This window comes from Ranitomeya variabilis, chromosome 1 (genome assembly GCF_051348905.1).
Source record: "Ranitomeya variabilis isolate aRanVar5 chromosome 1, aRanVar5.hap1, whole genome shotgun sequence".
NCBI lineage: Eukaryota > Metazoa > Chordata > Amphibia > Anura > Dendrobatidae > Ranitomeya > Ranitomeya variabilis.
The window spans coordinates 275982826-275999705 of NC_135232.1; the positions used below are offsets into that span (position 1 = coordinate 275982826).

At 43.5% G+C, this 16880-nt stretch overlaps 1 protein-coding gene across 8 annotated transcripts in view; it reads left to right on the forward strand.

Annotated features, from left to right (window-relative positions):
- Window positions 1-16880, forward strand: part of CIT (citron rho-interacting serine/threonine kinase) — a 205654-nt gene that overhangs the window by 80638 nt on the left and 108136 nt on the right. For all 8 annotated transcript variants that reach the window (XM_077294796.1, XM_077294806.1, XM_077294822.1 and 5 more), the window contains 2 exons: window positions 8656-8775; window positions 10134-10304. In XM_077294796.1, coding sequence (XP_077150911.1) covers window positions 8656-8775; window positions 10134-10304 — 291 coding nt within the window. The remainder of the gene's footprint in view (window positions 1-8655; window positions 8776-10133; window positions 10305-16880) is intronic.

Below are 16880 nucleotides of genomic sequence, written 5' to 3' on the forward strand. Positions count from 1 at the left end.
CCGCCGTTAAAAGGCGTATCGGCGGTCGTTAAGGGGTTAATCAATAGATTTTTGAATAGTAATGATTTCCCGATTTTAAACAATGTTTTACTTGCGTTCCCGTGCTGTAAAGCCTGTATACTTTTTTTCTCGAACCTCCCCCCTCCCCCACCAGGAGAGGTGGTATGATCAGACCAGGAATATTTTATTTAAACACTTCTAATTGTGGAAATTATAATTATTCCACAAGCAATTGATTAAAATGAACTTTCTTTGTGGGAACACCCCTTTAACCCATAACTTTATTTTTCGGTCAATATGGCAATGTGAAGGCTTGTTTTTTTTTTGCGGGACAAGTTGCATTTTTTTCCTGTTTTCCAGTACATGATATGGTAAAATCAATGGTGCCATTCAAAATTACAAAGTGGTGCAATTGCAAAAAAAAAAAGTGCAATTCCATAATTGTTTTTTCACTAAATGCTAAAACTTACCTGCCATTATGATTCTCCAGGTCATTACGAGTTCGTAGATAACAAACATATCTAGGTTCTTTTTTATTTAAGTGGTGAAAAAAAAAAATCCAAAGTTTGTCAAATAAAGCGTCTCCATTTTTTGGGATCTGTGGCCGGGTGAGGGATTAATTTTTGTGCGCTGATCTGACATTTTTAGTGATACCATTTTGGTGTAGATAGATCTGTTGATCACTCGTTATTGCAATTTATTGCAATGTTGCAGTGACAAAAAACATAATTATGTGTATTGTCATTGCTGGATCACTATGAAGGCCGCCCAGCAAGTGAGCATTTTTGCTACACACAGCAGGGCTCCATCCCTGTTGTGTGTAGCACAAACGATTGGATGATTGCAGCTTCTAGACTATTAAAGTAAAAGAAAAAAAAAGTTTTTAAAAATATAAAAAAATATTTAAAACTTCAAATCCACCTACAATAGCTCCATTCAAAATAAAACAATTAATATAAAATGCACATATTTGATATCGAGAGTAAACCGCACTGTCACTTTCATACCACATAATGAACTTTTATTGTGGGTGCACAACAAGCAGCGTAGATTACCGGCATAACCAAAGATGGCATCTTGGCCAATCCTAACCGCTGATCATGCTTGGTGCATGCACACTCTTCCCACCTGCAATTAACAGACAACAGTCCTCTCTTTACAGTACCACTTAAACTTGGTTTAACAGCGCACAACTCAACTTCACAGAAACTCTGCTATTTACCTTCCTGCAGCTTAGGGAGTCTCTTACTTTTTTACAGGAGTATACTGATCCCATATCAGTAATTCACCTGTAGAAACAGTTCCTTCTTCCTCCAAACACAGCGCAAGATTTTTCATGTCCGAGTCTGTAATGTCCTTTATCCAGGCATTACTGGTGGCCTACCCATTGGCATGCTCCTCAGTGGCTGATCTCTGCTCAATATAACAGCAGGTTATATTAAAGGGAATCCGTCAGCAGGATTTCACACCCCAAACTATGTATATGTTCATGTAGCTCTTCCAAAGACAAGTCCAGCAATACCTTTTCATGGCCAGTCTGTTACTGAGAAATGAGTGTTTTAATTGATGTGCAAATGAGGCTGTAGATCTAAACCCTCTGTCACTCCAGCTCTGCTTCTTCCCAGCGTCGCCTCATCATGCTTCACTTACAGCCTTTATACTGTGTGACTTCAGGCAAAGGAGCAGTCAGTCAAGCAGGAAAATACTATGCTGGGCGGGGAATAGAGCTGGAGTGACGGAGGTATCAGATCTACAGCCTCATTTGCACATCAATTAAATCACTAAAAAAGCTGATTTCTTAGAAACGGAGGAATGGACTGGCCATGTAAAGGTATTGCTGGACCTGTCTTTGAAAGAACTACATGCACATATGAATAGTTTGGGGAGCGAAATTCTGCTGACATGTTCTCTGTAAAATCGACAGTGTAGTTCCGTGTCAGAAATTCAAGGCTGCCCCCTATTTGTGCAATGGCTGTTCTGTGGGTGCCCCATAGATTCACACTAGGATTAGCCCCATAGCCTTTCAGTGGTGCTTATCCTCAGAAATAAGGAACATGACACCTATTTGTTCACTGGATTTCATGCCGAATGCATCTGCAATCTCTGACAGCAGGATGTAAGTGTAGCACAATAGCCCCCCACGATCTAATGACTAGTGCACTGATAGGTGCCATGGCAGCCAGTGACCTTCTGAAGTCCCTGTTTCTTCCATCTTGATGCTCCTGTGAAGCTCAACTCTGCTCAGCCTGATCTTCTTCATAGCCTGCTATTTTCACTATATAATGCCATACTGTATTGCTGTGGAGTCGTAGTGATGAATCTGTGCTACACTTTCTGTAAATGCTCAGTAGGGGGCAGTGCTGTGGAGTTGGAGTCGGAAGTCAGGGAAGTTGAGGAGTCGGTGGTTTGGTTTACGCGTCTCCACACCCCTTGTTACATGTCTTGGTAAATGGCAAAAGAAGCCACATTTTTATAAACTTCTGAATGTTTTTAGCACATTCAAATAATGAGAAAAATACATATGCAAATTAGGGATCCCTAATTGTACTAACCTGGACAATCATGTAGACAGGTGACTTTTACCATACTGTCAACACCATACAAACATAACCCAAAAAATAATGGTGGAATTGCATATTTTCACCTTTTCATCCCACTTGGATTCAAACCCACCTCCCGATATTTTTCAGTTTTTCAGAACATTGATTAAATGGATAGTGTTATACAGGCGGAGAGTATCTACACAGCCAACTGCATGGATCTCACCTGCTGATCCTTCATATGTGCTATACTTCTGCTTCTTTGTTTGTTGGCCCCTTGTGGCTGTCAGACCAATGCTTTAGAGTGGCTGTCATTCACTAATTAGGACAACGGGTATATATTAAGCAATAATCCAGACAATATTGCTTGTTGTGACTGATAAAAAGTTAATGTCATGACCTGTCACTGTCATGATAACATGTTGTCCTTCGTTAAAGAGGTTGTCTGATGAAATTGCAGTGATGACGTACCTGTAGGATATATCATTAATATCAGATTTGTGGTTGTCCGGGCAACACATTGTTTAGCTGTTACAAACTCTATCGGCTGTCTGATGTAAACACTTAAAACGGAGCTGGAAAGCGCTGCTTTACTTAATGTGTAGCGGCTGTTGCTGGGTTCTGCACAACATCTGCTATCAAAAGAATAGGAGCTGTTCTTCAGCACCCAACAGCGGCTACTATGTGTTAAATGGTTCCTTCTAACGGTTTACCATCTGTTCGCTATCAGAGCAAATATCAACTGATCAGAATAGGTCATCAATATTATTTTATCACCCAATATAATGGTATGACTTGGGTATCTGCTCTTAGCTCTTCATGCGTGGTATGAGTCGCCCGCCAGGGCCGTGGGGTACTCGGTACCGGGTCCTGCGTTCACAGGGGGATGTCACGTGGCAACCCGGTCCGTGGCCCTGGGCGCCCATGTAAAAGGGAAAGGTCTTTAAAAGGAATAAAGTTTATGTTCGTGACGCCACCTGTGGTATTCGGTCAGTGGGGACCGACGCTGCTTTAAGGGGTCCTCTGTGGTGATGTTATGGCAGCTAGATGGTATAACTTCCCACAAGTGAAGTATATCCCCAGGGCTCCCGGTGTGTAGATGGAAGATGGTGAATGGCGCAGTAAAGAACAAGGACACAAGTTTGCAGTCTCTTTACCTGGTTTACTGAAGACTTCAGGCAGCCACAGTCCAGGGCTCCAGATCACAGGGCAGGCAGGGTCCGGCCGGCTTGGAGGCAAGTTAGGAGTCTTCTTATCCAGGTGGAAATCAAAGCCTTCCTCTAGCACTGTGGTGTTGTAGTCCCTTACTGCCTATGGCTTCAGATAAGGTCCTCACAGATGTTCTCTCTCTCTGTCCCCCGTATAGGATAGGACATAACCCATATGTCCGGTGACTTTAGTCTGTTTATAGGGACTCTAGCATGCCCCGGGATCTATAGGTGTCACCGTGTCTCCTGGGTTTTAGGGCAGACAGGTAACTTGGAGTTCAGCTGTCCTGCCGGTCTCTGATGTAAGTCGTGGAGTCCCTTACAACCTTGGTGTTCCGGCTACCGGTCTCTGCGCCTCAGAAGGAGGCAGCCTGCTCGGGGCTGGTCTCCCACTGATATCTTCTCCTGTGTTTCACTCTCCTACACGCTTACTGCAATATATTCGGCTTTCTGTGTGTCTCTTTCCAGGAGCTGCAGCACTGTGGCTACACAGCTCCGTAAACCCTCTTCGGCCTCAGACTGCTCCAGTCTTTTTCCTTTCAAGAACTGACTAACTTTCCCTACAAACTACCATATATATGGGGAGTCACCTAGTAAATAGGATCAAAAGCTCCCCCTGGTGGCCTGGAGTGTGAATGTGTTGCATGCCTGTGTTTACCTGGTTACAGTTATCCCTTCTTGCCTCCAAACGTAACATCACTCTCCCCGTGAGGAAAGCAATGCTACTGTGACGACCAGGACCCTGGGGCGCCACAGGTACGTTTATTGAGTTTCTCTTTTATGTTCATAAACATAAGGATGAATGACCTCGGGGAGATCAAAGCATCCAACACTGCGGAGACACCATCACGTGTTTCTCAACGCAGTGATCCAGAGCACTGCCCCCATCCCTTATGGGAAATATGCAAATGCATGTAGAAAAGCCGCGGAGACACCATCACGTGTTTCTCAACGCAAGCAATGAATAGCCAGGTCTTTCACCGGGAAGGAACAACCATGGGAAGGGCAGCATCCAATAAAGGAAAACCACCTTTACCAAAACATGGTATCCATCCACAGACAGCTGTTTCGGGGTATTTGCCCCTCATCAGTGTGGAGTAGGAAACTGGCTATTAGGAGCAGTGCCTAGTGAAAAGGCTATAAACATAAGGATGAATGACCTCGGGGAGATCAAAACATCCAACACCGCGTAGACACCATCACGTGTTTCTCAGCGCAGTGATCCAGAACACTGCCCCCATCCCTTATGGGAAATATGCAAATGCATGTAGAAAAGCCGCGGAGACAGCAAGACACATGGTTGTTCCTTCCTGGTGAAAGACCTGGCTATTCATTGCTTGCGTTGAGAAACACGTGATGGTGTCTCCGCGGCTTTTCTACATGCATTTGCATATTTCCCATAAGGGATGGGGGCAGTGTTCTGGATCACTGCATTGAGAAACACGTGATGGTGTCTCCGCGGTGTTGGATGTTTTGATCTCCCCGAGGTCATTCATCCTTATGTTTATAGCCTTTTCACTAGGCACTGCTCCTAATAGCCAGTTTCCTACTCCACACTGATGAGGGGCAAATACCCTGAAACAGCTGTCTGTGGATGGATACCATGTTTTGGCAAAGGTGGTTTTCCTTTATTGGATGCTGCCCTTCCCGTGGTTGTTCCTTCCCGGTGAAAGACCTGGCTATTCATTGCTTGCATTGAGAAACACGTGATGGAGTCTCCGCGGCTTTTCTACATGCATTTGCATATTTCCCATAAGGGATGGGGGCAGTGTTCTGGATCACTGCGTTGAGAATCACGTGATGGTGTCTCTGCGGTGTTGGATGTTTTGATCTCCCCGAGGTCATTCATCCTTATGTTTATAGCCTTTTCACTAGGCACTGCTCCTAATAGCCAGTTTCCTACTCCACACTGATGAGGGGCAAATACCCTGAAACAGCTGTCTGTGGATGGATACCATGTTTTGGCAAAGGTGGTTTTCCTTTATTGGATGCTGCCCTTCCCGTGGTTGTTCCTTCCCGGTGAAAGACCTGGCTATTCATTGCTTGCATTGAGAAACACGTGATGGAGTCTCCGCGGCTTTTCTACATGCATTTGCATATTTCCCATAAGGGATGGGGGCAGTGTTCTGGATCACTGCGTTGAGAATCACGTGATGGTGTCTCTGCGGTGTTGGATGTTTTGATCTCCCCGAGGTCATTCATCCTTATGTTTATAGCCTTTTCACTAGGCACTGCTCCTAATCGCCAGTTTCCTACTCCACACTGATGAGGGGCAAATTCCCCGAAACAGCTGTCTGTGGATGGATACCATGTTTTGGTAAAGGTGGTTTTCCTTTATTGGATGCTGCCCTTCCCGTGGTTATTCCTTCCCGGTGAAAGACCTGGCTATTCATTGCTTGCGTTGAGAAACACGTGATGGTGTCTCCGCAGCTTTTCTACATCTCTTTGAAGTTCAGCATTTTGTCCAACAGACTAAAAGATGTCAATGTCTGCAGTGCTTCAACTCCAGTCACTGTATCTTCAGGCTGACATTATGCTTTCCATTACCTGTTATTACTCTCTTTCACTCTGTATGAACCAATGCCAAGGCTTCTTTAATGACCAAAGCCATTTTTGTGACCTTTCTGTCCTATGTGTTTTTCTAATTTGGATATCTCCATTAACCTAAGATTTGGGGTAAATCCATAGTTATTTTTAGAGAAGGCTGACAAGACAATACATTTTGTATATTTCAATAAGTATGGGTTGAAATAAAGAAATAGCAATAATAGACAAAATGATGATTTAAACCTGACAGCTGACACTTGCTGCCTTATTCATGGGCTGCATGTATTGTACACAGGCTGTATCATCTCAACCAGGTATGTTTGACTCTGAAATGCTGCGGCTATACTTTGATAGGTGCTGGGGACTAGTCGGACAGGCGAGTCCTCGGCGGCTTCTCTGAGTCTTCTGCTCTGGATTGACAGGTCTCTCCCTGCTTGTGTGTACCAGCAGAGACCTGTTAATCCAGTGCAGCGAGCGGGCAGAAGCCACTGGGGACCTGCGTGTCTGACTAGTCTCCAGCAGCTATTAAAGTATGTTTTTCTCTTAAATGCCACAGATTTTCAAAGTCAAATATACCTGGGTGAGATCATACAGCCACTGCGTGATATATGTTGACTGTGGATTGGACAGCATGTTTCAGCTGACGGGTTCCCTTTAACAAGATAATATAGTGGCTAGTGTGACCTAGGCACCATAGAATACAAGGGATAGATGCTAAAACCAGAGATATTTGGATTTCACCCAATATTTTCATGTAAAAGGCAGCCAAAGCCTATAGCAAATGCCCACAAAGAGTGATGGACTGTTTTCTGTATGGGGTTGGAATAGCTGTTGTGTTGATGGCTCTGAGGTGGTTGGGGAGAAGGACTAGTTTGTATTCTTTACCAACAATGAAAGCACATAGAGAAAATATTGAATGCAAATAATAATATATTCCATTGCGCGGCGGCATATGTCCCTCTGTCTTCTGCTCCCACCATATAGGATCGCAGTGGAGAGCTAGTATACAAAGGTTCTGCATGTACAGTTATTCTCTGACAAGTGTTTTTGGCAGGATGCAGAAGTCATAAGAGAAGCCTGTATTTTGTTGATAATGCTCGTGAGAGCATCCGCAGGGAATCTGATGTTCCTCTACCCGTTAGCTCTATTACTCCCACTTGTAAAGGAGTGATTCACCTAATAGGTATATATTAGAGAATTGCTGTAAATAGAATTTCCCAATCTATAAGTGGAACGGGTGACATGGAGTCTTGGATTGGGTTGCACAACCTGTTCGCATAGTCCTTCTCTTCTCTACAGCAGATTGCATCTGTGTTTGCAGGTGTCACATCAATGACATTATGCCATTACTAATGACAGCTCTTTAGCGCACAGCTGTACTTCTCAGAATAATGTTGGTCCAGGGGCTGGTGACTTGTGTTATAAAGGAGCTCTGAAACAGAAAGCTACTTGTGTAATTCTCATCCGTGTATGGTAATGCTGCTGGGGCTTCTTAGAACTGGAGAAATGTCATAAAGTAGTGATCATAGGGAATAAACGTTTGTAATAAAACCTACTGAAGAAACTACAGAAAGCTGCTTCTTAGCCTGGAATAATGGAGCAATAGATTTATGAAGCAGCCTAATGTCACTATGAAATTACAGGCGCATAGGTTTATGCAGTTACTGTAAAGTCCATACTTGCCACCCACCAGCTCCTTCTTACCAGGTAGGCACATGCCTGGCTGCTTATCCCACTCTTTCTGTAACTCCCATAGACTTTGACATCAGTGTTATTCTATTTTGGGGGGTTCAGAAAGTTTAATTTAATTAATTTACTTGTGTATATAGCGCCATTAATTTCCACAATGCTTTATGGACATCGTTATCACTGTCCACATTGGAGCTCAAAATCTAAATTCCCTATCAGTATGTCTTTGGAGTGTGGGAGACAATCATAGAACTTGGAAAAAAACTACGCAAACATGGGGAGAACATACAAACTCCTTGCAGATGTTCTTCTTGGTGGGATTTGAACCCAGGACCCCAGCAATGAAAAGCAACAGGAGCTAACCATTGAGCCACTGTGCTGCCCTTCTCTTTCCAGGCTTTCCTGTTCCAGGCTGTTGTTTATCAGTATTATAGAATTGCCAAAAACATGAATGTAGCACTAAATAGTTGTGGTCCATTTTGATGGTAGATGAAGAATAACTTTGCGTTGAAATATACTTCTATAATATTGCTTTGATGGGTTTTGTCGATAAATCCAGCATCCTGTTCCTAACCTCTCTACTCCCATTAGTTTCTAATGACAGTAAAATATCTTACGTCTCCGTGTTACTAATCAAATATTTTATACATTTAAAATGTTCCATGCTACAGAGTTTAAAGCGCAGCCTAGAGCAGGCCCGGATGGAGGTCTCCCAGGAGGATGACAAGGCTCTGCAGCTTCTTCATGATATCCGAGAACAGAGCCGGAAGCTGCAAGATATTAAGGAGCAGGTAAGCTCTTTCCTCTCAGCTAATTAGTTTGGAAGCCTTCTGGGTAAGGGTTCCTAAATTTGCCTTGATGTCTGAATCCTTCTCTAACTTATTCTTTAGCTTAACTTTGCATTTTTATGATATTCTCAGTAACTTCCAATGTGAGTGTTTCTAGCCTGTTGTGCATGATTTACCATACTTTTAAGACCTATAAGACGCGCGTCTAGAGGAGGAAATTCGAAAAAAAAATTGAAGCAAAAAATTGGTCAATTCTGTACTAATATCTCTTATCCTGGTATACATGTTCCCCTCATCCCTATCCTGGTATGCATGGCCCCCTCATCCCTATCCTGGTATGCATGGCCCCCTCATCCCTATCCTGGTAGGCATGTCTCCCTCATCCCTAACCTGGTAGGAATATCCCTCCTATCCCTAGCCTGGTAGCCATGTCCCCCTTATCCCTAGCCTGATAGGCATGGCCCCCTCATCCCTATCCTAGTAGGCATGGTCCCACTCATCCCTATCCTGGTAGGCATGGTCCCCATCTCCGTCCTGGTATGCACGGCCCCATCCTTATCCTGGCATGATTGGCCACCATCCCTATCCCGGTATGCATGGCCCTCATCAGATAAACATAAAAAAACCCCCATAAACCATTATACTTACCTTCCTGCGCTCCCTCGCAGAGTCTTGTTCTGATGCCAGCAGCTGATTTATGCTTGTAAGCAGCGCTTGGCAGGGACGCCATGCGCTACTTACAAGCAGAGGACAGCTGCCAGAATACTCGCTGATCTCCACGTCAGGACTATGTGTGTGGAGAGCAGTTAATATTCATTGCTCTTTAATAGCGGGCACAGTGTTATCCGCGTGCTTCCTGCAGCTGCCGGGCATTCACGTGTGCCTGCTACTAAAGGGAATAAATATTCACTGCACTCCACGCCTATGGGATTGGAGAGCAGTGAATATTCATTTCCTTAAGTAGCGGGCACACGCGAACCCAGGCAGCTGCAAGGAGCTTGCGGCTAACAGCGTGTCCGCTATTAAAGAGAAATGAATATTCCCTGTCCTCCACACCCATGGGCGTGGAATGCAGTGAATATTAATTTCTTTAGCAGCGGGTACAAGAGTTGGCTGCAGCTGCTGGCTCCTGCCTCCTGTGACCCGCTGCTCTGCCACTGCCGCTCCCCCACCTCAGCCAGAGCAGGTACATCCGGACTAAAAGATGCACCCCCCATTTTCCTCCACATTTTTTGGAGGAAAAAAGTGCGTCTTATAGTCCGAAAAATACGGTAATATTGGAACAGCAATATTGTGAAAGGGTATGGTTAATTTGTGCTGAGAAGTGATTATTATTTACTGGTTGATGTCGCTCCCTTCAGGAGTTTCAAGCCCAACTGGAAGAGATGAAGTTGATGATGCAGCAGTTAGAAGAAGACCTCTTAGCTGCTCGAAATCGTAGCGACCTGTATGAGACAGAATTAAGGGAGTCAAGATCAGCGGCAGAAGAATTTAAACGCAAAGCTACAGATTGTCAGCAGAAACTTCTGAAGGTCATCCAGCTTTTCAGTTTAGCATATTATACAAATTTGAATTTATATTTTAATTTTTTTTTATTTTTTTTTGCTATAATCTTTGACCCTAATGTCGTGATAAAAACTGAAGACATGACTATAGATAATATCATAATTTTTATTTATTTAGTACCAATATATTCTGCAGCAGTTTACAATTAAGCCTGGACATGTGCAGACAATACAAAGTAACAAAAAGTTCAACAGTTACAGGGGGAGTGAGGGCCGTGCTCGCAAGCTTACCATGTATAAGGAAACGGGGGACACAGTAGGCAGAATATTCTCTTTATATATGGTGCAGCCTTCATTATAATAAATAAGGGTTTTCATATAAAGGTGCATGATCCAGTCATCAGCCAGTATCTGTCTAAGTGCAGTTACCGTTACTGGGTGCATAGTGGGTGAATAGGAGGGAGCAGATAATAATTAACATTTAGAAGGAGAGAACAGTGGAGAGTTAGGTTGTTGAGCTGAGGTGATAGACCTGTCTAAAGAGATGTGTTTTGAAAGCACTCTTAAAAACATGTGGGCTAGATATGTCAGATCATTTGGAGTAGTGCATTCCAGAACACTGGCACAGCGCAAGAGAAGTCTTGGAGACGGAGGTGCGCGGTTTGGATTATGGAGGATAATAGTCTTGGATCAGTTGCAGAACGGAGCGCACTGGTAGGGTGATAGAGATGAGGCATGAGATATAGGGTGGTGCAGAACTATGAAGAGATTTGTGGGTGAGAGAGATAAGATTGTATTATATTCTGTAGTGGATGGGCAACCAGTGTAATGACTGGCACAAGGTGGAGGCATCGGTGAAGCGGCTGGACAGAAATACGTCTCTGGATGCTGCATCCAGGACGGATTGGTGAGGAGAAAGTTTGGGGAAGAGCGATCAGTAAAGAGTTGCAGTAGTCCAGACAAGAATGAATACGAGTTAGTAAGAGTTTTTGCAGTTTCAAAGGTGAGAAAAGGACTGACTCTGGAGATGTTTTTAAGATGCTGGTAACATGAGCAAGTGATTGGATAAAGGGAATAGAGGAAAGTTCTGTTTAAAATATGACCTCATGACAGCGAGTGTACTGCTTGGAAATTTATGGTTGAACCAACCAAGGTGCTTGCAGTATCGAGTATAGGTAGGTTAATAGAGGGAAGAAACATGAGAAGTTCAGTTTTGGAGAGATTCAGATAGCGGGAGGACATGACATTAGAGATAGTGGACAGACAATCCCTGATATTTTGTATTAAGGGGGGTATCAGGAGAAGAGCTGTATAATTGGGTGTCGTCGGCAAGAAATGGTACTGCAAACCAAATCTGCTGATGGTTTGTCCAATAGGAGCTTTATATATATAGAATAGTAAGGGGCCTAGGACTGAGCATCGAGGAACCCTGTTAGTAAGGGGGAGAGGAGTAAGAGCTGGCAAAAGATGCAGTGAAGGAGGAGAACCCGGAGAGAGCAGTATCCTTGAACAATACACTGTGTGCAGAATTATTAGGTAAGTTGTATTTTAGAGGATTATTTTTTATTATTGATCAACAACTATGTTCTCAATCAACCCAAAAGACTCATAAATATCAAAGCTTAATATTTTTGGAAGTTGGAGTGGTTTGTGCAGGTAACTATTACTGTGCAGAATTATTAGGCAACTTAATAAAAACCAAATATATTCCCACCTCTCTTCTTTATTTTCACCAGGTAAACCGATATAACTTCACAAAATTTAGAAATAAACATTTCTGACATGCAAAAACAACTCCCCCCCCCCCCCCCCTCGCACACACACAAAAAAAGTGACCAATATAGCCACCTTTCTTTATGATGACACCCAACAGCCTTCCATCCATAGATTCTGTCAGTTGCTTGATCTGTTTACGATCAACATTGCATGCAGTAGCCCCCACAGCCTCCCAGACGCTGTTCCGAGAGGTGGACTGTTTTCCCTCCCTGTAGATCTCACATTTTATGAGGGACCACAGGTTCTCTATGGGGTTCAGATCAGGTGAACAAGGGGGCCGCCATGTCATTATTTTTTCTTCTTTGAGACCTTTACTGGCCAGCCACGCTGTGGAGTAGTTGGAGGCATGTGATGGAGCATTGTCCTGCATGAAAATCATGTTTTTCTTGAACGATACCGACTTCTTCCTGTACCACTGCTTGCAGACGTTGTATTCCAGAAACTGGCAGTAGGTCTGGGAGTTGAGCTTCACTCCATCCTCAACCCGAAAAGGTCCCACAAGTTCATCTTTGATGATACCAGCCCATACCAGTACCCCACCTCCACCTTGCTGGCGTCTGAGTCAGAGTGGAGCTCTCTGCCCTTTACTGATCCAGCCTCTGGCCCATCAAGGTTCACTCTCATTTCATCAGTCCATAAAACCTGTGAAAAGTCAGTCTTAAGATATTTCTGTGCCTGGTCTTGACGGTTTATCTTATGTTTCTTGTTCAATGTTGGTCGTTTTTCAGCCTTCCTTACCTTGGCCATGTCCCTGAGTATCGCACACCTTGTGCTTTTTGTTACTCCAGTAACGTTGCAGCTCTGAAATATGGCAAAACTGGTGGCAAATGGCATCTTGGCAGCTTCACGCTTGATTTTCGTCAATTCATGTGCAGTTATTTTGCGCCTTTAATAATAATAATAATCTTTATTTATATAGCGCCAACATATTCCGCAGCGCTTTACAGTTTAACAGTTTCAAACACAACAGTCATAGGTAACAATGTTAACAATACAGTAATAAAGCAGAATAAAACAAAATACGACGACCCTGCTCGTGAGAGCTTACAATCTACAATGAGGTGGGGGAGATACAAAGCACAGGTGCGTATTTACAATGATGTATTTACAATGATGGTCCAGCCATCTTCAGGGAGTGGGGGGTAGATGGAGATAGCGAATGGGCTACACACACACAAACATAAAATGAGTTTGATTAGGGAACGTGATAGGCCGCTCTGAACAAATGTGTTTTGAGCGAGCGCCTAAAACTATGCAAATTGTGGATGGTTATAATATCTTGGGGTAGAGCATTCCAGAGGATTGGTGCAGCACGTGAGAAGTCTTAGAGTCGGGAGTGGGAGGTGCGGATTAGTGCAGAGGATAGTCGAAAGTCGTTTGCAGAGCGCAGCGGTCGGTTAGGCCGATAGAGAGAAATGAGGGAGGAGATGTAAGGCGGTGCCGCACTGTGGAGAGCTTTGTGGGTGAGAACAAGTACTTTGAATTGTATCCTGTAATGAATGGGCAGCCAGTGTAATGACTGGCGAAGAGCTGACCCGTCCGAGTAACGATTAGCCAGATGGACGACCCTGGCTGCTGCATTAAGGATAGACTGGAGAGGGGAAAGTCGCGTGAGGGGGAGGCCAATTAATAGGGAGTTGCAGTAGTCCAGACGGGAGTGGATTAGGGCGTCAGTGAGCGTTTTTGTTGTCTCCATGGTGAGAAAAGGGCGGATTCTAGAGATGTTCTTTAGGTGTAAGCAGCACGAGCGGGCAAGAGATTGTATGAGGGAGGTGAAGGAAAGATCGGAGTCAAACATAACACCCAGACAGCGTGCCTGCTGCCTTTTTTCCCAACGCGCTTCTTGCGACCCTGTTGGCTATTTGCCATGAAACACTTGATTGTTTGGTGATCACGCTTCAAAAGTTTGGCAATTTCAAGACTGCTGCATCCCTCTGCAAGACATCTCACAATTTTAGACTTTTCAGAGCCTGTCAAATCTCTCTTCTGACTCATTTTGCCAAAGAAAAGGAAGTTGCCTAATTAAGCACACCTTATATAGGGTTTTGATGTCATTTTTTTTTTTAGACAACACCCCTCCTCATTACAGAGATGCACATCACCTGATTTACTTAATTGGTAGTTGGCTCTCAAGCCTGGACAGCTTGGAGTAGGACAACATGTATAACAAGTAATTATATAAAATTAAGGGCGCTGCATAACATGTATATGGATTAACCTGCTGCAGCAAATATAAGGACCCAACTACCAATTGGTCCTAGTATTAGGCCAATTGCCAAATATATAACGTATGTATGTATATATATCTGCGCTGCAGGTATAGTCCAAGACACAATTCACCAAATTGTAATAGAAGGGTGCCGTATGTTTACCTTTCTGGTGTAGTCACAGCGTTATTAATAGAAGCACTTGTCCGAAGGTCCTGTTGGTTTTCAGATGGTTACATAAAAATGTCCATCGCTCCACGATATTTCCAAGACACAGGAAGTGGGGTATTAGCCTGTCCCGGCCGGTGACAGTCCCCTATTCCGTTATAGATAATCCACTAGCTTTAGTTAGAAGCAGCACATGCTTGCTGTAATAGCTTACCGGCGAGGTGCAGTAAAACTGCAGGACCTCGCGTGACGTCACAAGCACGTGATGTATCACGTGATCGGCTTTCAAAGAAGGTACGGAGCGCACCACAGACCAAGATTCATCCGACGCGTTTCGGAGTCAGCAGACTCCTTCCTCCTCCTCCTCTTGGACTATACCTGCAGCGCAGATATATATACATACATATGTATAACAAGTATCATGTGATCAAAATGCAACTTGCCTAATAATTCTGCACACAGTGTAGATTGTTGCTTCTTTTCATTTAACTCTTTGCTGTTATCAATGCTTCCATGCATCGTTGTGATACAGAAAGAGCACAAATGTCTCTGAAATACTAACCATCCTAATTTATTTATTTTTAAAGCACCACTCCAGCATGTTTTTTTCTTGTTTGTTTTTAAATTGTAGCCCTGCAGTGGTTCTACTAATATAAGCTCCCTGCCCCTAAGGTTTTACTTATCAGTCGCTGTCTTTTTCTGTTCTTGGTGCCACTTTGGTTGGTCTCTGGCAGTTTGTGACCTGCCATATCGCTCCAGTGTTTGCTGAGTGGATTGGAAGTCACAATTCAAAGTAAATCTATGAGAGCCAGAACGAGTCTCTCCTAGACTTACATTGAGACTGACTTCCGGTCAATTAGCCATTGCGGTCACAAGATGGCGGCGCGGGACTGAAGCAGCGCTGGGAAACGCAGAAGACGTCAACTAGTAAGTATAAGACTAGGGTCGGGGAACTTGGATTAGGGGCACCAATCCAGCGCTACAATTAAAACAAACAAACAAAAACCACTGGAGTGGTTTCTTAGGGTACGTTCCCACAATCTGCTTTTTGGTGAGTTTTTGATGTTGCAAATTTTCTGCTCCCATTATGTAAAATACACAGCGTAAAAAACTCAACAAAAAGTCATAGTGGGAATGTAGATTAAAAGCAAATCTATCATCAGATTTTAGCTACCACATCTGAGAGCAGCCTGATGTAGGCAAAGAGACCCTGACCCACCAGGCTCTCTCTATAGACAGTGAGCTGCTTATCACAGAAGGGGGCAGAGGTGGGCCAGGGCTCACAGGACCAGCTAGCCACAGTATTGTTACTCACAAGGTGTAAGTAATCAACACCACACAGCTGGACATTTGACACATCATTGAGTTCAGTGTTTTAACCCCTACATCATTCTGTCCTCAGATTACATACAAAAACCTGCTGACAGATTCACTTCAATGAATCAGTAGTACAAGTGAAAATAGGAAACTTTGTAATGCAGATATGTCTTTCTCATTCTGGACTGATCATTCATTTTTAATTACTGTAATGGGTAAAATCTGTCTTCAGTGAATACAGATTTCCCCATTATTGAGTTGGACATGATTAATGCTGCTCATAAGATTCTATGGGGAAAGGAATGGAGGCGAAAGAGGCAGACATTCTGCTGCAAGATCTCCTGAAATTACACTTCTATTTTGTTTTCTGTGCTGCTTTCCTTTCATTGGTGTGTCACCCACTTCAAAAGACTGAATGTGATATTTTTCACCCCTACTTAATACCTAACTAGAACTAATGGCAGTTTTAGATACACAATCCCTAACAAACAGAGCCACATAGTACCACAGTGGATCCCAGTAAACAATTAAAGGGTCCCTGTGTATGCAATACGGACTATCCGCCCCTATCATTAGTACAAATGCACAAAAGTCCACACAACAGAATGACTACAGGGTCAAAATAATATATAGAAAGATTATAATTTATTAATTAAAACGACCAAAACATTAGGTCAAACAACAAGTCAAATAACAGCGTGTAAGAGGAAAATGTGCAAAAGAATTGAAAATACATTATGGAATGTTGTACGTGTCAGAACAAATCGGGACATTGGGGGATACGTGAGGCAGCAAAAAAAACATTAACCTCACATACGGGCAAAAGCACAATTTAACCATATGTAACCCAAACAAAAACACAGGGTTAACAACTATTGTTGCCCTATCGTGCCTATGTTCAGTGCCGCAGTGAATCACCACAGCATCATAGTAGTATAGGGTAACCGCCTCACTATCATATCATGACCATAATTACCTGAAAAAAGGCGATACCAGGCACCAATCTCCCAATGACCCGGTCCGTCCCCAATGTCCCGATTTGTTCTGACACGTACAACATTCCATAATGTATTTTCAATTCTTTTGCATATTTTCCTCTTACACGCTGTTATTTGACTTGTTGTTTGACCTAATG